Source organism: Diplotaxodon limnothrissa, linkage group LG17, assembly GCF_057381915.1.
Source record: "Diplotaxodon limnothrissa isolate DT_005_m linkage group LG17, D_limnothrissa_male_GT1.1, whole genome shotgun sequence".
In the NCBI taxonomy this organism is placed as follows: Eukaryota; Metazoa; Chordata; class Actinopteri; order Cichliformes; family Cichlidae; genus Diplotaxodon; species Diplotaxodon limnothrissa.
In genome coordinates this window covers 957,774-983,411 of record NC_140612.1, presented here as the reverse complement: position 1 = coordinate 983,411, position 25,638 = coordinate 957,774, and the positions used below count along the sequence as shown (strand labels likewise).

The following is a 25,638-nucleotide window of genomic DNA, read 5'->3' as shown; positions in this document are numbered from 1 at the left end:
GTGTAGAGAAAGAGTTGAGCGCGCACGGGCAGAAATGTTGAGAGCACGAGCAACACATTGCAAGTGAGCGCAAATGCAAAAACTGAGCGAGAGGAGCTGCTGGTGTGTGTGTGTGTGGATAATAGCAAACACTGAAATACATTTTTGCATGCAGCAGTGAAGTTTGTTCACTCAAATTTGAAGCGAAGGACACTGTCTCAGCTGAACTATGGACACGCATACACATACTGATACTGATAAGCACTCACTGACGCATCACCCGCCCTACCCCGGATCCAACGCCACCTCCAACGCTTACCTCCCCTCTGATGTGGACATCGGGTCAGCTGGAGGCGCAGTCGAAGATTGCAGCGGTCCCAGATCAGATGTACACACTGGAACGCTTTCCCATGTTGCTGTCTGTGTTTATTGTGCTGTGGTGATTGATATCTGTGCATTCCTGTATTATCCTTCTGTGTTACACATTTCAATGTTTTTTTTTTCCTCGCTACCTGGCCTGACCTGTCTCCCCAATGTGATGTTTGTATTGTATGTACGGTTGGTAAGGTCTGTCATCTCGGTTGTGGGCAAAAGACCTGCAACTGACAAATAAAGACTCATCTCATCATCTCAAATTTAGCTTTTCTTCGCTCAAAATAAATTTCTCCTCAAAATGCAACACTTGCACCTGCAAACTTTTTTTTACGTGCGCTCAGAATAGTGGCACAAAAATAACGCCATAGCATAGTGGTCGGGAGATTTGGAGTCAACAGCATCCATGACACACAACATAACGTGTGATAATGTGTCGTGCGCAAAAGCATCAGCTCTATTATATTTTCCTTTTTCCTTCGGGATTAATAAAGTATTCTGATTCTGATTCTAAGAGCCGTGCTTACAGAGCGCTTTGTAGTGAGTGAGAGCCGCTCCTCACTTAATTTCCTTTTGCTGCTCAGCTCTCACACAGTGGCTCAGCTATGCTCCAATCCCTCCGTATTGTGGCCAATCACATGCGAGGATATAGGATAATATCATTATCAATATCATACGAAGCAGCATCTGGCTGCAGTTTAAAGACTTTTTTGTCTTGGTCTCAGTATCCTCTGGTCTTGGTCTTGGTTTAGGCGGTGTTGACTACAAGTCTACTGGTCAGCCAGGGCCGGACTGGGACAAAAAATTGGCCCGGGCATTGAGACCGGCCCGCCAGGTATTATAGGAAAAACCATAAAGCCTTTGAATGAAAACAAACACTGCTGTGACAGTGATGTACGCTGTCTTGTTGGTATATGTATGATCTGTATCACCTTCATGTTTCCCTCTCACCACATATCCAAACCGATATCATGACCAGCAGCTTTACAGCTGTGGCTCCAGCAAACATCAGCTGATACTAGAAATTAATATTAAATAAATTCCACCAACAGATGATCAAGCTTAATAAATTTCTCCTCAAAATGCAACACTTGCACTTGCAATTTTTTTTTACGTGCGCTCAGAATAGTGGCACAAAAATAACACCATAGCTTAGTAGCCATCCTTGTTTCTTGTATTCATGCAACTGATGTGCTTCCTATTTTTCAGAAGTTATTGAATCAGCATGTTCTGTGGTTCGGGTGAGTACGCACATTAATAGCAAAATAGATGTCATTTTTATTACCATCAATTACATAGCATTGTTAAGGTAAAAACATAGATTTATACTTCACAGAAATTGATTGTAAACAGTTTTCCTGATCTGAAAGATGATTAAATGTGCAAAATCAGTGTTTTGTCTATTAAAGACTGATGACCCTGAGCTGAGTTCCTTACCTGACAGCCACCTGATTGATTACTTTGCTATCTCATTAATGTAAAGCGGTGACCTAGGCCCAATTGGAACTGCATAGTTAATATGCATTACATCAAATCAGGAAATCAGTAACTGGATCTTTACAAATCCAGAATCAAACCAGAATCAATTCACGACAGGGCACAGTTATTTCCCATCGTTGTATCACTGAGAGGTATGGTCGACTCATCGATGGTGAAGACCTGTTTTCGGAACTGTTCCCAGTCTGGCCTGCAAAGTGGCAGCTCTGCTTGGAAGTGCTTCCAGAACCTAGAGGCCAAGACGAGGTGATTAAAGTTCATACATTCACAGTAGCACAGTGTCCCTGTGGATGCAGCCTAAGTTACTGTTCTTTAGCTGTAACTGACACGGACCCTAAATACATCACATGCTGGTAATTATGAAGTTAGTCAAAAAAGAGCAGAATCAAGGATTTCCCATTTACAACATTACATGGTTGTGATAGCTAAGCTAAGAGTTATTAGGCTTGAAAATGGCAATGAATATTCTTAACAAAATAAACATGCTGTAACAACATGTGTCTGAGTGCTCCTCCTACATAAAGTAAAATACATCAAAATTATATTTTACTAAATAGTATTGTGTATTTTGATCTGTGTGTATAATCAGATATGTGTATGTATGTGTGTAAATAAATCTGTGTGTATAGATATTTATCAATTCTTCATGTTTAGCTCAAAAACACTGAAAGTGCAGCATAGTTATTCGAACAATTTACAGCATGACAAAGAATCCGTGAGATTAAATGTCTGTACTTGTGGTGGTAGATGTCTGGGTCTCGGCTGACGCGGTTCTGAAAGCCGATGTACAGGTCGTCCCACAGACAGCCGTGCAGCACCACGTACCTCATCACTCCAATCCTGTTTTTAATCTTAGATGAAACGAAGCAGCATGAGCATAACAGCATGTAAATAAAGTATCCAGGCAGAACAGGAGTTTTTCAGATGTTAGATGACAGACGTGATCATTTCCTCACGATTCGCTGGGAGTCAGGAGGAAATCACTATTATTCACATCCTGTTATCTGTTTGTTTAGGGACTCACCTCCAAGTAGGCGTGCTCTCTGTCAGGTCTCTTTGTGGGGAACGATAGATCCAGAAAGTCCACCAGATAGTCATAACCGTCAGTGATGCATTCAAACTCGTCGTCTGTTTCAATGACCTACACGGAGACACACTCTGAGTGAGACAGCAATGCAAAAGAAAAACGAGTGAGAGAAGGAGATCGTTAACAGCTAGAAGGAAGCGAGGTGGTGATGAGGGATCAGAGCAGAGAGCTAGTTGTTTGTTTTTAGATTTCATCATTGCAGGATGTTACCTGCACGCGTATTATCAGCTTCTGCTCAGGTACTACAGAGGCTGCTGTAGCATGAGGGAAAGGGATTATCAAAAAACATAAAATAAAATTTCTGCTCAGGTGTAAAAAAAACACGTATTTATTGCTTTAAAACACTGGAAGCCCGTCTCTATCATAGCATAGTTACAAGGAAGCTTAGCCGGAAAACGTCTCAGTTCTTTTGATTTTTGTTGAACTTCTACATTTTTCATTGGATTTTATGGTTTACAAGGTTAACGGAAAGTAAAACGATGCACACATCACTACTATGTGCATGAAAAAAAAAGATTTCATTCATAATCACACTGCTCACTGCTTGGTGGACAAGTTCAGTACGGAAGATCTTTAGTCATACATCTGTCTGCTTCCCAGGTTTTTGGGGCTAATCTCAGCTTCACGTCACTGTCACAGCCTGATTGTGACATCACTGGTCTAGTCCAATCGTCTTTTTTAAGGCCAATCATCCTCCAATCCGCGTACTTTAAATCTCATCTGTTATTTCCCTTGCAGTCGCCTTCATGCAACCCACCTCCTCCCCATCTCAGCCTCTCCCATATTACTCAAGCTCCATCCAAACCTCCACCCAGACTCCCGGGGTGGTCCTGCCCTAATCCCCGTCACTGCTGGGATTACGTTCTGCTGCGATGGGCCCTCAGACTATGATGGCAAAATATCTTAATTGAATTCTGTACATTGATGAATCATGCTCAGTTCTTTCTAATGATCTCTCCTTATTGAACATCCATCTTATTGTCCAGCTCTTGTTGGCTTTCACGGGCCAGGAGGCAGGGCACATTCTGAGCGGGTTGTCGGTCCAATCTCAAGACGCACAATAGTTTTTATTTTGTTTTTTCTTAATGCTTTCCCCCAACCATATTAAAAATGGACAAAGTAAATATTTTTACAGTCCTTTTTTGCAGGCTCGTGTGTTTTATTTGGTTTCTGGAAGCAGTAAGCAGAGAAATGCTTTTAGGTAGGAAAAGTCATGAGAACACAGTAAATGCAGACAAAGGTCAGATGTTGAGTGCAGAACAGTTCTTGACAAAAAAAAGAGTCAAACAGCTCTGCAGGAGAACATTTACCCGCACAACAAGGTTGTAGTTTTGAAAGCCAGCCCACGTGTAATAAAACTGGATCCAGCTCTGATGTTTAAATATGTCCGACTTGATGGCACCGTTCAGCTCGTTCACATACAAGTCGAACTCCCAGCTGTCCTTGTAGAGTTTTGCACTGGCTGGTGGATTGATGATGGCCTCACTATGGGTGGTCATAGCAAACACAGTTGTAAAGAGTATTTCATTTAGCACCTGGGTGTTATTTACATGATCATTTTAGTTTTTTACAAGTTGTCTTGTGCTGTTTGTAGTGATAACAGTTGAAACAAAGTAATAACATGATGTCAGCAGATAACATGGACATGCAGTCAGATCAGATGTTCTGATTGACATGAGCTAATTGAGCAGCTGTAGCTTGTTGTAACTCAGTAAGAATAAAAGTCATTTTATACAGTTACTGCACACATACAAACTATATAAAGATGAAAAAGACAGGCTGAAGCTACTGTCCAAAGCTTTTGAATTTTACATTGGCAGTGCAGACGGTGAGGATTTTTTCCCATCAGACTAATCTGTTTATTCACTGGCCTTTCAGCTACTGACATTACTGTTTAAGTGTCTGTGGTTTATGTAGTTGTATTACACAGATGGAATAAGAGTCTCTTTCTTTCCCACAGTGGCAAAGAATGGAAAACACAGACAAACATGTGAGCTGTTCCAACCTGCTGGTGGGGTCTCTCAGAGCGAGGCCCAGGTCCAGCACAGCACCTGGCTGCGGTGTCCAAGTCTTGATTGCTGGTGCCAGCTTATTAATGACTGCATTGAGGTCCTCTGCACTGTTTTTGATATTAGTATCCTTTATGTATCTACACCCAACACACAGTACAAACAGACAGAGAAGTAAAAGGACACATAAAGAATAAATTAGGTCTCATGTTTGTTTAAATGCTACATCTGTAACAGTCATTAGCAGTCCCGTCACTGTCCAAAGTTTGGGCCACGACTGTGTCGTACAACCCTGTTTGCAGAAGAGTTGGGATGCTGTGTATGATGTAAATAATACTACAATCTCAAAATCATGTTAATCTTATCCTTATTTATTAACATCACAAATGTATTGTGTAGAATAAGGAGGGGATGTTTTTCTCATTATCATTTAATATTTTAATATGGCATTATTAGTTCATTAGAAGTATATAACCAGCTTTGCATTAAGCATAAATTGAAGTTTTTGACCTTACATTATTCTTTGCATTACAGTGATGGTGATAACTTTAGTTTGATCTTTCCTTACAGGTACCAGAATAATAACATGATTTTCCATTGCAGATGTAACCCTGATCATTCCATACACATTGCAGTTTGTTGCTTTTTCTAGAGTTGTGCTCAAGGTAATTAAAGGTTAAAAGCTACAGCCAGCGCGAGTCTGACTGATCTATGGAGGGCAAAGGCTTTGAGCTTGGAAGGCCGCACGCGCTTACACAGCACTTATAAGATGTTATTCTTGGTGATTTTGTGCTTAGTCATGTTTTAATATGTTTTAAGTAGAAGTAGCTGATCCAGCAATATTCATTTAATATTATAGACTTGATTTAGAGCAATACACACTGATGGTCTTAACAAATGAAAGAGTCCTTGTAGCTGCCATGTTGTGTCTTAGCAGGGTACAGACGGTTCCAGGAGACGGGGGCAGTCAGCGTCTGCCCTCGGGAAGGAGACAATGTTATTCTTTGTGTTAAATAAAATTGTCAACATTGATTGTATTACACCTGTCACTACGCATGAGGGGGCGTTCTAATACCCTGATTTCATAAAACTATGGTGATGTGTTTTTTGAGATGAGATCTGAGACTGTCTGCATACAGTGTCCATCTCCCACGTGTGTGATCATTAAATCATCGTTTGACTCAACCCGACCGGACCAGTGTTGTTATTGTGGGTTTTTCCTCTGCTGTCCATCCCCAATATTTTGAACCTTAACATTTTGGGGGCTCGTCCTGTGGTATTGGGGTGGACGTGTGAGGTGTGGACGGTCTGAGGTGGTCGAGCGGACAGGCACGGACCAGGGATCTGATGTGAGTGAGCTCCGCGGGTGCTTCTAAAGGTAAGGCACTGCCTGTTGAGTTGATTCCCAAATTGTGCCAAATTGGGCTGCATTAAATTAAAAGCCTACTCACTGACGTTGCTGGTGAGTGTCTGTTTTGATTTTGATGAGAATCACCGTGTGTTATGCAGTTAAAGTTGTTTAAGAGTATTTAATGAAGTTGAAGAAATATGAAAGTAATAATGTTGGGTTTGAGTCCCTGGATATTGAGCTGAAGGCTCAGGTAGTTTGGTAGGGAAATTAGGACAGAAACTGTTCCCAGAAGTAACAGATACTGTTTGATTGATTACAAAAAAGTGAGACTTTCTTCGGTGAGACCCGTTATTTTAAATTTGTCGAAATTTGTTAGGTGCTGAATCTGTCAGGCCTGTCAGTGGTTGTAAATATAAGACGTCTTTGTAATATAAAATAGAGTTTTGTCTGAGCTTTGTGTGAGACTCTGTGTGACGCGCAGCTGCTGCGCTGCGAGCTATTTTTAGACGGTGTGAACATGCAAATGAGCTGCATTTGCAAGGGAGGGGAACGGAGCTTTTCACTTCCAGAGTGTGTGTGAGCCTTATAAGCAGAAGGCTTTTTATTGCTGAAAGTTTGTAAATATGCTGCTGGTTTTGATGTTATAACAATGTAAATAGTTTTTGATTTAAAAAGAGTGGTTTAAATAATTTTCAGACACACCTTGCAAATGTGCTTATAATGAGTTGGCACTCGGCCTTTGAAGGTCAGAAGCTTCATTCGGCGTGACTGTCCGGACTGATAAAGTGTAGTAAATGCCTTGAGTGCAGAGGGTTAAATGCAAACAAGCTTACACACACATAGGTTATGATCAGAATAGGTCCCTAGAAGGCAAGGGAAAATTGGGACAGTGTAAAACTGTGACCAAAGCAGAAAAAGCTGCAGGCACTCATTATAATTTGCAAGGTGGTTGCGTGAATTAGGCAGACTAACAGAAGGAGAGGAGCTTGCGATTGGTGATTTTCGCGCCATTTCTGCGCGGTGTATGCTCGGTGGTGGGCTAGCAGATGTAGAGGCCATAGCTCGCACAACTCGCTATGCAAATGATTTGCCTTATCATGAAGTGCAATGTGCTTTGTCTGACGCAGTCCGTGAAAAGTACCCAACCCCTAACACAGGAGCCATACCTAAAATAATTTGGGACCCCCAAAACACACCTAGAGAGTTTTTAGAAAAAGCCAGAGATCAGTGGTTGTTAGAAACAGGTACCCATCCGGGTAGAGAAGGTGAGCATCGGGCGTGGTTTCGCTCAGCGGTGCTGGCAGGGCTGCCAAACCAGGTCATGGAAGATCTACAGAAAAACCCAGATTTTGCCGTAGCAGATTCGGTGCAGTGGGAAAGACATGTCTCGCATCGTTTACAGCTGGAGCAGGACAGGGCGAACAAGCAGAAAAAAGAGTTGGAGGAGGCACAAGCGTCTCTACTCAAACTACAGTTGGCGGAGGCCAGAAACAAAGCCTGCGAAAAGAAAAAAGAGGAAAAAGAAAAAACAGAAAAAATGATGATAGTTGCGACCCAGCCTGGTCCTGGGCCTGAATGGCCAGACAGTGGCCCGGGTCCCTGCACTAATGACGGATGGCCCGCCAATGCACCAAGGCAGAACCAACCCACAGGGAATTGGGGAACCGGTGGATCGTACAGAGGGCGTGGTGGCTCAGCGGAGGGAGTACTAAGAGCTCGTGACACGAGGAATCTCAGCGGTGTGCCTTGGAATGTCTGTTAGAGGTGTGGAGCAGAGGGTCATTGGAACAGAAATTGCCCAGAACGTCGTCAGAACTATCAAAGACGAAACGACCAATCCCAGGCACGTGGAGCTCCGAGAGCAAGAGATGGCTATAGGGGAGCATATCAGGCCCCAAACCCGAGTGCAGCACCAGCCGCGCAGTATCCAGTGGCTGACTGGAGGGAGGACCAGTACTGAAGGGACCCGGAGGGACCAAACAGCATGGGGATGGCAGATCCCATGCTGTCAATGACTGTAGAAGGGACAGAATTGCCCTTCTTAGTAGACACTGGAGCAACATATTCAACCTTGAGAGCAGCACCAGACAGTGCAAAGTTGTCCTGCCACACAGCGAACGTGGTGTGTATTTCCGGGATCCCAACAACTCTGCCAGTGACTGACCCAGCTTTGACAAAGCTGGGCAAGCAGACTTTGAAACACAACTATGTGGTGTCATCGCAAGCGCCAGTAAATCTCATGGGCAGGGACCTGCTCGTGAAGTTGGGCGCCACAATCACATGTTCAGCAGATGGATTATCTGTGACTCTGCCAGGGGGCCAGCATTTTCCGTGCCTGGGAACAAATTCAAAGACTCAATATCTGCTTCAAGACTGTGAAAGAGCAAAAGCCGATATCTACTGGGGGAGACTAGTGAAAGAGGATGTTCTGAGGCAATTTCAGCTGTGGAGACCCTGGATAATGAGCTTGGCAGTTTACTCCCCTCCGCGCGACCCTTACCACGTTACCCTGTTTTATGAGAATGACGACACTTATTGTGAATTATTTCAATCTGATCTTGAGGGTCAGACGTGGAATGTGCAAACACATGACATCTACATTGGACCAGAAGGTGTAGCCGCGGCTGTGAAATTAACTGATGAACAACTGCCTTGGTACAATGTGGAAGAAAATTCAACCCCTCACATTACATTGGCGGTCCACCAAGGTCATGGTGCAGGTGATCTAGGTCCAATGGTCAGGCGAGCACTGGACGACACAGGGTGGCAAAGAACCCAAATTCCTAACTTATCTTATGCTCCAAATTGTAAAACCTATCGCATAACTTGTGCCTGTGAGGGTACGGTGATTTTGGAACATAAAGAAATTTCAAAAACACATGGTGAGGAGTGTGTAGATCATCCTCACGCAGTTGCTGGACTGTCGAATCTGCCTGACAGTCTATGGTCAAAAGGGCCCACGGATGTTGGCGCCGAGTATGGCAGTATGGCAGCCTCGTCGCGAGCTCCCCCAAGCAACGGCTTTCTTCTGTGTTTAATTTTACTTTTCCTTTATTTTTTCACGAGCAGCACTTGTCTCCTTGTGTACGACCGACAAACCTTACTGGACATAAAAGACGGTCTTTCTTATAACTTTCCGGAGTTCAAGTTTTGCAACACGGACGCTCCGTTTGCAGACCCCCCATTCATCTCACCTGAGACGCCTTTGTTCTCTGGCCCTGGAGGCCGCAAACGCCGACGCAGAGGGAGAAGATCTGGCGTTCTGGTTCGACTGAGACGGCGCACTTACAGACCACCGTTACCCAGTTTATTACTGGCTAATATGCAGTCTCTGGAGAACAAGCTGTGCGAGCTTCGGGCACGGATCTCATTCCAGCGAGAGATGCGGGACTGCTGCGTGATCTGCCTCACAGAAACCTGGCTATCGGACAAAGTACCGGACTCCGCAATACAACTACCGGGGTTCTCTGTGCACCGCGCGGACAGGTCACAGGATCTTACTGGGAAAAGCAGAGGCGGTGGTGTGTGTTTCATGATCAACAACAGCTGGTGTGATTATGCGAACGTGCACCCGGTCAAATCCTTCTGCTCACCGGACCTGGAGTACCTGATGATTAAGTGCCGGCCATTCTGGCTACCGAGGGAATTTACAGCAGTGATTATTACGGCTGTTTACATTCCCCCACAAGCCGACACTGACCGTGCACTCAGGGAACTGTACAGCGCGATCAGCAGCGAGGAAACCGCACACCCAGAGGCAGCGTTTATCACAGCCGGAGACTTTAATGAGGGAAACCTGAAGAAAGTCTCACCAAAACTCCATCAACACATCCTTTTCAACACACGTGGAAACCGGCTACTCGACCACTGCTACACCTCTTTCCGGGATGCGTACAAAGCCCTCCCCCGCGCCCCATTCGGCCAATCAGATCACTGCTCCATCCTGCTCCTGCCCGCCTACAGGCAGAAGCTGAAACAGGAAGCTCCAACCCGGAGGGCGGTGCACTGTTGGACGGACCAATCGGAGTCTGCGCTGCGGGACTGTTTTGATCACGCGGACTGGGAAATGTTTCACGTGGCCGCCAGAGACATTGATGAATACACAGACTCAGTCTGTGGATTTATCAGGAAATGCGTGGAAGATGTCGTCCCATCCAGAACAGTCAAATCCTTCCCAAATCAAAAACCCTGGATTAACGGAGATGTTCGCGCGGCACTGGCGGCACGGAACACCGCCTTTGCCTCCGCGAACACATCGGACTACAAACACACACATTACCAACTCCGGAAGACGATCAAAGCAGCCAAACGTGAGTACAGGGACAGGGTGGAACAACAGTTTGACAACCCTCGGAGTATGTGGCAGGGACTAAACACGATCACAGACTTTAGAGGGAAAACCAGCACACCGCAGACCACGGCCTCTCTGTGTGAGGATCTAAACGTATTCTACGCTAGATTCGACACAGCGAACACCATGAGACCGGACAGTGTGCGCACCGCGGATGACGTCAGTGCGCACACTGTGTCTGAGGAGGATGTGCGGAAGTGCTTCAGGAAGGTGAACGCACGCAAAGCTACTGGTCCGGACGGGATTCCCGGCCGCGTCCTCAGGTCATGCGCGGCTCAGCTGGCTGGAGTGTTCACGCACATCTTCAACCTTTCCCTCTCTCTGTCTGTAGTCCCAGCCTGCTTCAAAATGGCCACCATCATCCCTGCACCCAAATCCTCCAGCATCTCCTCATTGAACGACTGGCGACCTGTAGCCCTGACCCCCATCGTGAGCAAATGCTTCGAGAAGCTGGTCAGGGACTTCATCTGCTCTGCACTACCCGACTCACTGGACCCTCTACAGTTTGCATACCGCCACAACAGGTCCACTGATGATGCCATAGCCCTGACACTACACACTGCCCTGTCACACCTGGAGAAGAGAGACACGTATGTGAGAATGCTGTTTGTAGATTACAGCTCAGCATTCAATACCATCGTTCCCTCGAAGCTGGACAGGAAACTGCAGGATCTAGGACTGAGCAGCTCCCTCTGCAGCTGGATCCTTAGCTTCCTGTCTGACAGACGCCAGGTGGTCAGACTGGGCAGCATCACCTCATCCCCCATCACACTGAACACTGGTGCTCCACAGGGGTGTGTACTGAGCCCTCTCCTGTAGTCACTCTACACCTACGACTGCACAGCCACTAACAGCTCCAACATCATTGTGAAGTTTGCGGACGACACTACAGTGGTGGGTCTTATCACCAACGGTGATGAGACGGCTTACAGGGAGGAGGTCAGCGCCCTGACCCACTGGTGTCAAGACAACCATCTCACCCTCAACGTCGCAAAGACAAAGGAGTTGATAGTGGACTTCCGGAGGTGCAGAGAAGTACACACCCCCATCACCATCAACGGCGCTGCTGTGGAGAGAGTGAGCAGCTTCCGGTTCCTTGGAGTACATCTGGCTGAGGATCTTACGTGGTCAGTACACACAAACAAAACAGTGAAGAAGGCGCAGCAGCGCCTCTTCTTTCTCAGGAGACTGAAAAGATTCGGCATGAGCCCCCGCATCCTCAGGACCTTCTATCACTGTGCCATTGAGAGCATCCTCACTGGATGCATCACCACCTGGTATGGCAACAGCACCGCCTACAACTGCAAAGCTCTCCAGCGAGTAGTGCGGTGCTCTGAACGGATAATTGGAGGTGAGCTTCCCTCCCTCCAAGACATCTACAGGAAGCGCTGCCTGAGGAAAGCGGGGAGGATCATCAAGGACTCCAGTCACCCCAGCCATAAACTGTTCAGACTACTTCCATCAGGAAGGAGGTTCTGCAGCATCCGGTCCCGTACCAGCAGACTGAGAGACAGCTTCTTCCATCAGGCCATCAGACTGCTGAACACTTCATAGACACCTCAGCTTCACTTAACAGAACTTCAACATTATGCACTCCATACTGTACAGTAATGCCACTGTTTTGCACATATTCAACTCTGTATATTTTATATATTTTATTATTATTATTATTATTATTATTATTATTATTATTATTATTATTATTATTATTATTATTATTTTATTTTTTTACTATTTAATTTGTAAAAATGTGTGTATACACACACACACACACACACACACACACACACACACACAGGAAAATATTTAGTATACACATCCAGAAATGCATACACTATTATATATTGTACATATATTTATTAGTTTCAGGTTGGCCATTCTTGTATTTTGCTCGTTTGTGTTGTTGTGTTTGCACATCTCTGTTGCTTGTGGGGCTCGCACACAAGAATTTCACTCGCATGTGCTGTGCCAGTGTGCCTGCACATGTGATGTGACAATAAAAGTGATTTGATTTGATTTGATGTTGGCCTAGCTAAGTGTCCTCCTGTCGTGTTCCAGCTGAAATCAAACACACCAATCAATATGGTAAATGGTAAATGGCCTGTATTTATATAGCGCTTTTCTAGTCCCTAAGGACCCCAAAGCGCTTTACATATCCAGTCATCCACCCATTCACACACATTCACACACTGGTGATGGCAGCTACAATGTAGCCACAGCCACCCTGGGGCGCACTGACAGAGGCGAGGCTGCCGGACACTGGCGCCACCGGGCCCTCTGACCACCACCAGTAGGCAACGGGTGAAGTGTCTTGCCCAAGGACACAACGACCGAGACTGTCCAAGCCGGGGCTCGAACCGGCAACCTTCCGATTACAAGGCGAACGCTCAACTCTTGAGCCACGATCGCACAATAGACCACAGTATAAACACAAACCTGAAGCAGAGGAAGGAATTACAGAAACAATAGAAGGCCTGCTAAGGGCCGGGGTGTTAGAGCCCTCTCACTCACTGTGGAACACACCAATTCTACCAGTGGAGAAACATGGAACAGGAAAATACAGCATGACACATGACTTGAGAGCCATTAATGAAATATTACTCTCTACTACTGCACCGGTACCAAATCCGTACAAAGGTTTATCAGCTATCACATGTGACCAAAAGTGGTTCACGTGTATTGACCTGGCAAATGCATTCTTTTGTCTTCCTCTGCATGAGTCATTCAGAGATATTTTTTTCATTCACATACAGAGGCCAACAACTCAGATACACACGGTTGCCACAAGGCTTTGCACTTTCTCCAGGTATTTTCAATCAGGTGCTTAAAGAAGCCCTGTCGTCATGTAATTTGCCTGATGATTATACATTAATACAATATGTTGATGATCTTCTCATTGCAGCCCCGTCAGCAGCGGATTGTACAGCGGCGTCGTTCGTTGTGTTGAATAGGTTGGCGGAATGTGGCTTTAAAGTAAGTAAAGACAAGCTGCAGTTAGTTCGCCCTGAAATGACCTTTTTGGGCCGGGTAATCGCACACAAATTAGTGGGTTTGATGAACACACACAGAGACCAAATTTTGACACACCCAAAACCGCGAACTGTGAGAGAAATGCTTTTTTTTTCTTGGTTTAACAGGTTACAGCAGGCAGTTCATTCTGGATTACGCAGGCAAAACGGCCCCTTTAAGGGGCCTAATGAAGCAAGTTGGTGTTCGAAACTTTAAGGCTGAGTTGCCTTGGACGCCTGAAGCTGAAGCCGCATTTATTAGGGTGAAACAGGATTTGTCAAGGGCCTCAGATTTAGCCACACCCAATTATGATGAGCCATTCTATTTGGATGTTTCTGAAACATACTCAGTTGTAAATGGAGTGTTGTTTCAGAAAAAAGGGGGGGGGTAGAGATGTGCTCATGTATGTAAGTGTAAAACTACATCCAACAGAAGCAAAGCACCCTACATGCACACAACATGCAGCAGGGGTCGCTAGAATTATCCAAAGAACAGCACATGTAGTGAGAGAACACCCACTAAAAATACTCACTACACATAGCATAGTGGCATATGTGAATTCACAAGCATTTTGTATGTCACTAGGGCACAAAAGAGACTGAGCAAAGTCTTAGAGGCCCCAAATTTGACATTTACACATGAAGGAATTAACATGGCAGATTTAATGGGTGTAGGGGAACCACAGGACAACCACAGGCCAAAAGAGCACAGATTGAGGAAAAGATTAGAGAGGACCTGAAGGCCGAACCCATACCGGGAGCTGAGGACTGGTTCACCGATGGATGTTGCCACCGAGACGAAGGAGGACTGAAAGCAGGGTATGCGGTGGTTTGCAGAGTAGAAGGAGATTATCAGGTCAGAGAGTCAGGAAGGATTGAGGGAAAGCAGTCGGCCCAGAGAGCTGAAGTGATAGCCTTAGCTCGAGCTTTGAGACTAGCCAAGAACAGGAGAGTGAACATCTACACCGATTCGGCATATGCGTTTGGAGCAGCGCATGTGGAGCTGCCTCAGTGGAAAAGAGCAGGATTCAGAACAGCAACCAATGCACCTATTTCCCACAAACATGAAATGGAGGAACTGGAAAAGCCCTTGGCTGACCCAGAGGAGGTGAGCATTATAAAATGCAAAGCTCACTCCCAAGGAACCAGCATGGTGGAAAAAGGAAACCAGAGAGCAGACGAAGCCGCAAAGGAGGCCGCAGGCTACAAAGGACGGAGACAAATGATACAGGTAACTCCAGAAGAGGAGATATCTGTTGATCTGATTGAGGAAGTCAAACAGGCCCAGGAGGAGGCATCCCCAGAGGAAAAGGGGGTGTGGAAAAACAAAGGAGCCTGGCAGGATGGACATTTGTGGAGGGGGCCAGACGGGCGCCCCGTGCTGACAGCCAAAATGGCAGAACAGAAGGTGGATGAAGCCCACGGACTCGCCCACGTGGGGAGAGCCCAGATGGAAAGAAATTTGTGTCATTGGTGGCATCCTGAGCTGCGAGGAATGATAAGAGAGAAGGCCAGGATGAGCTTAATCTGTGGGGCACACAATCCTAAGCCAGCAGTAAAACCGGAAGTGGGTTTTACACGATATGAGCTGCAAACCGGGAGACAGTTTCCGGCACCTTGGACGGTGGGCTCGGTTGAACGGGACAAAAAGGGGAACCGGTCCCACGCAGACTACTGGAACGAGTTAAAGGCGCTTGTGTCCAGTTTCACAAAACAGGCGGCTGGTGAAGGGCCCACAGGAGAAGGAGAGGTCCCGGACGCGAAAACAGTGTGGCTGAGAGTCATCAAACGAAAGTGGAAGGAGCCCCGCTGGACTGGTCCATATGAGGTATCGGCTCGGACGGCGACAGCGGTCCAACTGAAGGGGAAAGGCGACACCTGGTATCACTGGACGCAGTGCGCAGCCGCGCACGAGGGCTTGGTGGGGAAGGATCAATCTCCACCCAACACAGGTGAAATTGAGCGGCAGAATAAACCCTCACACCTGTGCAACGGGCCGACCGGTGGTCTACCCGGAAGGTCGAAGAAAGAAGAGCAGTCAAGGAGGAGATCGCCGCGCCAACGAAAAGGAGCGGTACCACACTGAACACCTAAAACAAGAGAGAGGCTCTGATAAAGGGCTTTGAACTTTTTACTACACCATAACATTCACATACCACCATGCCATCACAACAATTAGACACTGGTGATGAAAGAAGAGTTTCAAAAGCCATCACAATGTTCAAAATTATTATGAGTTTGATGTTAACTATGTTGCTAATCATGGCTATTTGTTTTTTGATTTGTTTGTTGCAGACTGACCCGGGAAACCAGTCTGAGCACGGAGGCCATGCCAGTCCGGCGTTGTGTGATACACCAATTACATCTCGCGTGATCTATAGTGATTTAAAGCTGCGGGCAAGAGTGAAGCGCGAGGTCTCTGGTAAAAAGGATGAGTGTCTCAGCACATATGGTGGTTTAGAATTAGATTATGTTATTGGCCCCACAATTTCTTTTATGTTTGATCTGTGTGATGTTGTTAATTGTAGGGACGTCGGCAGTGCCTGGAGGGGATATAATGTGTGGCTCTGTTGGGATTATTCAGTGAGTACGCACTGCGAGAGGGGAAATCGTCCATATGACAGCTGGTGCCGTAATTGGGACCAGGTAAGGGGTTACACTGGGCAAAATTGGGAACCGTTAGAACTAGGATCAGAAAACGGGCTTAAACTACAGAGGGATTTTAGCCCCTCTGGAAACGCGTTAACCTTATCATTGGGGAATTGGCATCGCAAACAATCTATGTATTTGGTTCTGGGGGTGGAAATAGCGGGGGTTGATCCAAAAGGGTTAAGAACGCAACGTAGATAGGATCAATTATGTTCACTATAATGTACTGAGGCTCTCTAACCTCACCAGAGACGGCATGGAGGGGTTGGCGGAGCAGGTGGGTCCGACCTCGTTAATGGGAGTGCAGAATAGAATGGCCCTTGGTATGTCGTTAGCGGACAAAAAGGGGGCGTTTGTCCTATATTGGCCGATCAGTGTTGTAATTTTATTCCAAACAAGACTGCTCCAAATGTGTCGGTAACCAAGGCTCTGAAGGGCCTAAAGAGCCTTTCTGAAACTATGCATGATCACTCCGGTGTTGATAGTCCGTTGGAAGGCTGGCTGACCTGAGTGTTCGGACGGTGGAAGGGGGTTATCGCTTCGGTCATGTTTTCTTTGTCTGTTGTGGTGGGTATTATGGTTATTTGTTGTTGTCTCATCCCTTGTGCCAGAAGAATGTTCAAAAGTATGTCTGTGAGGGCAGTGGACCCTGGAGTCCTTACTCCAATGTCCATGATGCCAATGATGCATGTAGAACTGAATGTGTAGGCCAAGGAGGGACACAACTGTTTGTGACCTCTGGATTCTCCAGAGGTCAACAGAGGGAATTGTAGAATAAGGAGGGGATGTTTTTCTCATTATCATTTAATATTTTAATATGGCATTATTAGTTCATTAGAAGTATATAACCAGCTTTGCATTAAACATAAATTGAAGTTTTTGACCTTACATTATCTTTTGCATTTACAGTGATGGCTATAATTTCAGTTTGATCTTTTTCCTTGCAGGTACCAGAATAATAACATGATTTTCCATTGCAGATGTAACCCTGATCATTCCATACACATTGCAGTTTGTTGCTTTTTCTAGAGTTGTGCTCAAGGTAATTAAAGGTTAAAAGCTACAGCCAGCGCGAGTCTGACTGATCTATGGAGGGCAAAGGCTTTGAGCTTGGAAGGCCGCACGCGCTTACACAGCACTTATAAGATGTTATTCTTGGTGATTTTGTGCTTAGTCATGTTTTAATATGTTTTAAGTAGAAGTAGCTGATCCAGCAATATTCATTTAATATTATAGACTTGATTTAGAGCAATACACACTGATGGTCTTAACAAATGAAAGTCCTTGTAGCTGCCATGTTGTGTCTTAGCAGGGTACAGACGGTTCCAGGAGACGGGGGCAGTCAGCGTCTGCCCTCGGGAAGGAGACAATGTTATTCTTTGTGTTAAATAAAATTGTCAACATTGATTGTATTACACCTGTCACTACGCATGAGGGGGCGTTCTAATACCCTGATTTCATAAAACTATGGTGATGTGTTTTTTGAGATGAGATCTGAGACTGTCTGCATACAGTGTCCATCTCCCACGTGTGTGACCATTAAATCATCGTTTGACTCAACCCGACCGGACCAGTGTTGTTATTGTGGGTTTTTTCCTCTGGTGTCCATCCCCAATATTTTGAACCTTAACAATTGCATCAAACAGAGAATAAAACTTTAGTTTAAATGTTTTATGCTAACAACACGTTTCAAAAATGTTGGCGCAGTGGCAACAGGAGACTGGAAGAATGCTAAAACAATAAAACACCTGCTAAAACATTTTAAACGAATGATAAACTGAACTACTGTCAGTTAGAAACACAATTCAGTACAATAGGAGCAGCTCATGAAGGTGGAGTCGTGGTTGCAGAGATAGACTGTAGCTCATACAGATAAATAGGCACTAAATACAAAGAGGATCCCAGATATAGACTCTGTTTGATCAGTTATTGGATGGAGTTGCCCAGATGAACTACACATCAGCTTTGACCTTGGGATCTATCTGCATCAGATCAGCTACCTTTGTTGTGAGGATTGTTCCTGTCAGGGAACATAAAAGTCATTCCAACCCTTGTGTGCTTTATCGATGCATCTCTGGTGCTGTGCAAACCTCGTTACTAACTCTACCTGTCTGACGGATGAGCCTCCACAAAGTATCCAGCGAATGGGCAGTAGATCCTGGGCTGCAGGGACTTCGCCAGTGTAGCTTTGTAATTCAGCAGCTTCTTCCTCTCATTCTTGATAAACTCTGCCTTCCAGGAATCTGGAAACAAATCAACATTTGCTTCATCTCAGCAGTTTGGTGCACATGTGAGTTAAACAAGTCAGTTCCTACGTGGCTAAAAGAGCTACATGTGTCTGTCAAAAGACTGTAACTGAGACACTGCTGTGTGCGTGTGGAGCTAAACGCTAACTAAGCTAACCTAGCTCAGGCTCACCGCTGTATTTCCCTCCATAGAAGGTCATCGGGAATCCAGAAGCTCCTCCAGCGAAGTCGGTCATCATCACATCCACATGCTGTGGCAGCCTGCCGCCGTTTGGTCTGGTGCAGTCCACAGTGTTGAGGATCATGTGACCTGCAATCAAAACTGCGTTTTATATCCTAATCAGACTGATTTTCACAGCATCAGTAATAATATTATTTGAAATGACACCTTTGTAGTCAACAATGATGCAGGTATCCATTTCAGGATGTACACCATCCATCAGGATCATGAACCTCAGGTGTTCATCAATCTGAGTGAGACAGGAAGAGCCATTTTACTTCATAATCATATTTCCCCCAAAATGAATTGAATCATTTTACAATTCAACATTTTCCAAACATGCTTATTGTAAATACTCTTGACCACATGATGGAGGTGTGACTTACATTTTGCCAAACACCAAAGGGAATGACTTTAATGTTGGTCAGCTTCACTTGGCTTTGCTTCAAATACCTGTCACAGCAGAAGAACAAACTCACTTTGTACCGGATTTATTTCCTCTGTAATTTATGGGGAAGATTGAGCTCCACGTCATTACTGACCAAAACACAGGCCTGGATGTGTCACCAACATATATGGGGACATCGGGCCTTCTTTCTGCCAAGACCTTCAGTGTGGGATAGCTACAAAGCAAACAACACGTCAGCACGCCACCGTGTCAACATGAACAGTATCCAAGGCTAAAAGTTAAACTCTTTGTAGATTCTGAAGTTTCTAACCAGAAAGAAACTTTTATTTAATATTCCAAAAACTGCTTTTGTTTCTTTTCTAGTCAGAAGTGACATTTACAGTGACTGTGTGGAGTCGTGAGCCACTCCTCTTTCTTCATATGGCTCTTCACAGAATGAGCTTGTTGTTAATTACAAACAATTACAGGAATACAAATCCTGTAATGTTAAAGGTTTGTTATCCTACAAAGTGGAACAAACTGGAAATGTATTTTTGAATCTCAGTGACAGTTGTAATTATATTCTATACTTTTCAATAGAACTATTTGCATGATTTTATTTGTCTTTGCTAATAATATTCTGTTACGTGCACAGTCACTTCTAAGGTTTTACATATCACAACATCATAAAGGAAGTAATCTGGTCTTGGTTTTATTATATATTTCTCCATCCTGAGTCGTTATTACAGTCCTGTATATGTGGAGTCCTTTTACAGCCTTTACTCTAAGAACATTTCCCCTCCCTTTGCCATGATGGTATACAGTGTGTGCTCCTGTCCAGATGAACCGAACAGCTGGAGCAGTTTGTAGATACCATACTGTGTTTTCTCTGAATTGTTTAGTTGCTTCAAATAAAATCAGCAGCAATATTTATTTGTATGTATATTTAGCAGCATTGGCAGAGCTTGCCTGAGGTGGTCTGAGTGCATATGGCTGATGTAGATGAGATCTGCACCACAAAGCCTGTCCAGAGCATCTGCTGGAGGCTCATGGAGAAGCCACCACCCTCTGGCAAACGCGGGACCCTTTAACCAGGGGTCGAACATGAACCTTCTCTCACCAAGCTGTAGCTCCATGCAGGCGTGGGTTAGGTAAGTCACCTGAGAGGAAGGTCAAAGAAAATGTCATCTTTGGAGACAGCTGATGCACTTTTCACTCTTCGTTCATTCACGATTGACAACATTTGAGATGATGATTATTATTACTACTTAGATCATTCAAGTTTTAGATCATTTTGCCAAACAGTTTCATAAGAGTAGCACAGTAGTATGCACAGTGTTGTCTGAAAAACTGGGGTTAAATATTTGTTATCTAAAGCGTAACATCAACGTACTTTGACTTCTCCCTCCTGGAGCTCCAGAGGCTCTCGAGGATCAGCCATCCAGGGGTCAACAGGGCTCAGCTCCACCAACTGCAGCCCCCCATCATCCAACACTTCGACCTCTGCGAGTGCAACAACAAGCTCAGGTGTTGACCTCACATGGCATTTATATTATTATCATTCTGTTATTCTCGATGCTTTAAATAGAGCTATTCACACTACTACCCATAGTAGTAGTATTTAATACAAGCTTCACTGTAGCACCTTTTCCATGTTTCTTATTACAGAGTTACATCATTTATGTAAGTTACTATTTTATATGATTCAATTAAACAACACGAGGTTTTACTATTAATCCATCCATCCATTCGCTTCCGCTCATCCTTTTCAGGGTCGCGGGGGGCGCTGGAGCCTATCCCAGCTGTCATAGGGCAAGAGGCGGAGGTACACCCTGGACAGGTCGCCAGTCTGTCGCAGGGCCAACACACAGGGACAGACAACCATTCACACTCACATTCACACCTAATGGCAATTTGGATTAATCAATTAACCTATCCCCACAAGCTGCATGTCTTTGGACGGTGGGAGGAAGCCGGAGTACCCGGAGAGAACCCACGCAAACACGGGGAGAACATGCAAACTCCACACAGAAAGACCCCGGCCTGATGGTGGAATTGAACTCAGGAATTTCTTGCTGTGCGGCAACAGTGCTAACCACCGTGCCACCGTGCTGCCCTTTTACTATTAATATTATTATTAATTATATTCTGCTTTATCTTCAAACTGGATCGTTTGTCTTGACAGTGTGTTCACTGCACCACTGTGCTACAAATAAGTGAAGCAGACAAATCTGTGCTGTACCGTGTGCACATGACGTTAGGAGCTGTTTAAGAACAGGTCCTCTGTGAGAGATTTATGAGATCGACTGCAGAGAAGAGAGCTGCACTGCAGGTGGTTAACACTGTGATGATGACGATGGGCAGATTGGATGATAGTGTATGTGCTGTGAGGAAGAGAGCACTGCTGACTCAGAGACTCCAAACCTGAGAGGAAGATTTCTGTTATCAATAAATGATGAAACTGAACTGTTTGATTCATTTTTTACCAAGTTTGAGAAAGGTGAGAGCAAACCAAACTTTGATTATATTAAACATTCATAAGCAGGTTTGTGTGAGAGAGCAGGAGTGTGGGTGAACCCATGGTCGTGTCCAAATTCATGGGCTGCTTCCTCCTGAGGCCGCATTTGTAGACCGATTACGTCACAGCGACGCGCCGAAGGCTGTCCAAATTCGTAGACTCCTCCGAATGCAGCCGACAAATGCGTCCTCCTTTTCCCCGAATTTGAAGGATGGGTCGGGTGTGTCCTTCGTGGCCCACCATATCCCAGAATTCATAGCGCGGCCCAGCCAAACTCCAGTTTCCAACAATGGCGGCCGCTACTAAGTTTTAAAATTACTCTTACTAATCTTTCTGGGTCACAAAATAAACTTTTAGCATATTTTCAGGTGAGAAAGTAGCTGTGTAAACATCAAATATCTGCTCGGTTTATCAAGATATCGCATATTTGCAAAAGTGCTTTGACGTTTTCGGTGACGTCTGTCACCCACCAGCTCGATAGCTGACCGGCCCAGAATTCATTGCACAGAACTTCATTCACGTAATGATGGCGGCACAAAAAGAAAAACCGGGAGACGAATACACTTTTAAAAGTAAGTATATGAAAATCTGGTGGTACAAAAGTTACATTTTTATAGCGGTTATGTTGTTAGGGTTGTGAATTTGCATAGACTTGTAATATTTATTTAAACAATCTTCATAAAAGTGTCCGTAAACTAGCTTGTATGGTGGGTCCCGCGGTTTTTCATTGCCGCTTACATTTTTCCCAATCCACTTTTTTGTGATATGTTTATAGGCACCAAAGAGCAAACGGCAGACTTCATTAAAACTAGAGGAGAAAACGATCACCTCTTCACTGGGGTAAAAAATTCAGCGACTGTGGGATGGAGGCACACGAATAAATCAATTTACACATCATATTCATCTGAGTACGGTTTCAACAACCCTCATTCTGTACAGAACCTGTGATGTCCAGACGATATTCCTCTTGTGTTCTGCTGTGAAAACTTTTGGATTTAGGGATTATCAGTTGTCATGGTTTTCTCTCTTCTCTTATTTTTTTGTGTGCGATCAGGACTATTCTCGAGAAGATGGGGCTGCAAGGGAAAGTCACCCCCTTGCAGGCCAAAAAGAAGTGGGACAACTTAAAGAAAAGATACAAAGAATGTGTGCTGTCAAGAAGATAATTTAAGAATGAAATTTAATAAATGCACATTTACTAAAAGTTGTATTGTTTATATTTGTCTGTCATTTCTGATTTCCTCTGCCTTTAGGATTGCAAGTGTCCAGGGTCAGGTGAGGGAGTCAGTGCGAAGCCCACTGCTGCTGCTTGGCCCTGGTTTGGCCTCATGGATGAGGTGATGGGACAGAGGCCTTCCATTAGGCCGCCTGTCCTTATTTCCTCTCTCCCTGAGGACACTCCAGGGCCAAGTACAGCAGTGGGTGACCAAAGCACACCATTGTTTTTCTTGTGACATTACCAATAAGTGTGATGTGTCACATGGCCCTCTTCCTATTGGAAAAACAAAAGTTGTATCCAAGATGGCCGACTTCTAAATGGCCACCATGGTCACCGCCCATCTGGGGGAGTTTGCCCCCTCACATATACTAATGTGCCACAAACAGGACTTTAATATCACCAACCATTCCCATTTTATTACGGTGTATCCATATAAATGGCCCACCCTGTACTTTACAGCAATTTATGCCGACTGTTGAATTCCTGGAAACCTGCACAGAAACGATAACTGCGCTGCTGGCTAATGTTTAACTGGGATTTAAAAGATATATATATATATATTGTTTACTCAACCGCCACACTCTTAGATAATGCAAGTAAATGGAAGAGAGATACCTTTTTACACAGATTAATCAGAACAAGTGCAGTCACACAGCGATGTTGCTGAGTGCTGAGATGCATAGTGCTGGGCTAAGAGAGCTGTCCCTTTTAACAACTGGTTATATTTACTATTCTTTGAGGGGAAAAATGACCCTGCAGAGAAGAAAATTAGATTATCAAGTTTACACTCCACTCATGTGAAGCATGGAAAAATGTCTGTTGGAAAGAATTAGTTTGACATTGCTTCACAGTTATTGGCACAAATTGTCAAATTATTCATTAGAAGGGGCCCTCTGCCAATTTAGCATTAAAATTAAAAAAAGCACAGAAAGTAGTTGCTATTCTGACTGTTAGCGCCGACTGTGGCAAGAGCTATAGTTACAAGCTAACCACACATCCCATAATGCAGCTTTGTAGTTTGCATATTTAGATTTCAGATCCACATTGCAGGAAGTGGCATATCAATATACAGGAAAAGGCACTGTGCAGACAGAACTTACCGAGCTCATCCTGCAAGAAGCTGTCGGGCGGGTTCACATATTTCATTGTTGACACGTTTAATTTCCAGTTGTGTTTGGTGCATTTTACAGTCCTGAGGGAACAGAGAGTTCTGTCAGCTATAATCAAACGTCGACCACAGATAATCTCTGAAATCTGTTCCTGTTCTTACATTGCATCCAGGTCTTCAACGTCTTTGACGAACAGCCCACCTTGATGCTTGCACTGGTTTTTGCATGCTTTCAAGTCATTGTTGCTCTTAAATATGATGTAACATTTGCCGTCCTCTGGGCTTTTCTTGAAATTGACTCCTTCTTTGAGCGAGCCGACTGCTTCAGCATCCAATGACAACAACACCTTTGCTATTTGAGAGGCCATTGCACCTAAATGTTAAAAATCAAAAAGAAGAGTTTTAACTCACAGTATTTGATGCAAGCACAAAGGATCTTACAATAGCTTTGATTCAAATGACAGACTTCAGACACTGAAAAGGACGTTGCATTAATCCTTACATGCTGTTGGGGTCAAACTTGATAATTAAGTACAAGTAAAAAAGCCCAAATGTCATTATTCAGCCCAGATTTGATTACTTTTCCTAAAGTGACTCAAAAGCTGTACTCATGTGTAGCAGTAGTGTGGAGTAGTCTGCAAGTTTTGTACAGTGAGGCTGTTGGAGGACCAAGTTAACCTACATTTCTATTGAGATGGATTTTTAATCCACCCGTGAGGGTCAAATCAATGAAAATGGGTTGCTCGTATTACTCTGGTTGCTCGTATTACTCTGGTTGCTCGTATTACTCTGGTTGCTCGTATTACTCTGGTTGCTCGTATTACTCTGGTTGCTCGTATTAACTGACTAGTTATTTGTTTGTGAGTTTTCACAGTTTCAAAGGTGTCGTCCAAACTGACCTGGTTTCTGGCAATGTTAACCTTTACCTAACCTTCAGCTGCTTCTTTATGGCAACTACATCTTTATGACACACTCCCATAAACTATATGAGATAGCTAATGGCACTGGCATAACTTCAGGAGGTAAAGAACAATGTACACATGGAGGACAAAAGTCTGGTTTACAATATGAGCTCAGGGCCCTATTTCAGGAAGCCGGTTTAGTGGAAAAACTGAGTAAGTATACCCTGAGTTAACGAAAACTCTGGGTTTTCGGTTTCACAAAGCGAGTTCAGCTGCAGCCTGAGTGAGTCACTATGACGACACACGCCGTGAAGCTAACCTGCCCCCTAGCAGGTTTACTACAACTAACCCTGACTGTCTCCGCCCCTTTGTCGGAAACCTGACAGTAGGAAGTGTCGGACATGGCGTGCCCCTTCCTTGAAGAGCCAGTAGATCGTGAAGCCCAAATTCTCCGCAGAGCTCTCCGCCGGGAGAGAGTGATCAGAGCGCGTTTGGACATTTTATCATTTCCTGATGATTTCCTGTGTGAACGTTACCGTTGTTCAGCACAATCTATAATTTATTTGGATAACATCCTCAGGCCATATATTACGCATGTGACACATCGTGGACATGCTCTCAGTTCTGTACATATTATTTGTATTGCACTTCGGTTTCTTGCAAACGGGAGCTTTCTGTATAATATTGGTGACGCTGAGCACGTTTCCAAGGCTACCGTCTGTCGGGCAGTCAGG

General features: G+C 44.7%; 2 protein-coding genes across 2 annotated transcripts; one reads left to right on the top strand and one right to left on the bottom strand.

Annotated features, from left to right (window-relative positions):
• Positions 1-1,938: 1,938 nt before the first annotated feature.
• Positions 1,939-24,370, bottom strand: LOC146614412 (cytidine monophosphate-N-acetylneuraminic acid hydroxylase-like). The gene is made up of 14 exons (XM_085376418.1): positions 24,165-24,370; positions 23,995-24,086; positions 20,551-20,660; positions 20,127-20,317; positions 19,312-19,392; positions 19,156-19,222; positions 18,938-19,019; positions 18,722-18,859; positions 18,411-18,546; positions 4,941-5,084; positions 4,246-4,420; positions 2,873-2,989; positions 2,584-2,699; positions 1,939-2,077 (listed from the first exon to the last, which is right to left on the bottom strand). Exons 1-14 carry the CDS (start codon positions 24,368-24,370, stop codon positions 1,939-1,941), a joined length of 1,794 nt encoding a protein of 597 aa, XP_085232544.1.
• Positions 15,048-15,783, top strand: LOC146614413 (uncharacterized). Its single transcript, XM_085376079.1, has one exon. The coding sequence runs from the start codon at positions 15,048-15,050 to the stop codon at positions 15,738-15,740; it is 693 nt and encodes a 230-aa protein (XP_085232205.1). The 3' UTR covers positions 15,741-15,783.
• Positions 24,371-25,638: the final 1,268 nt, after the last annotated feature.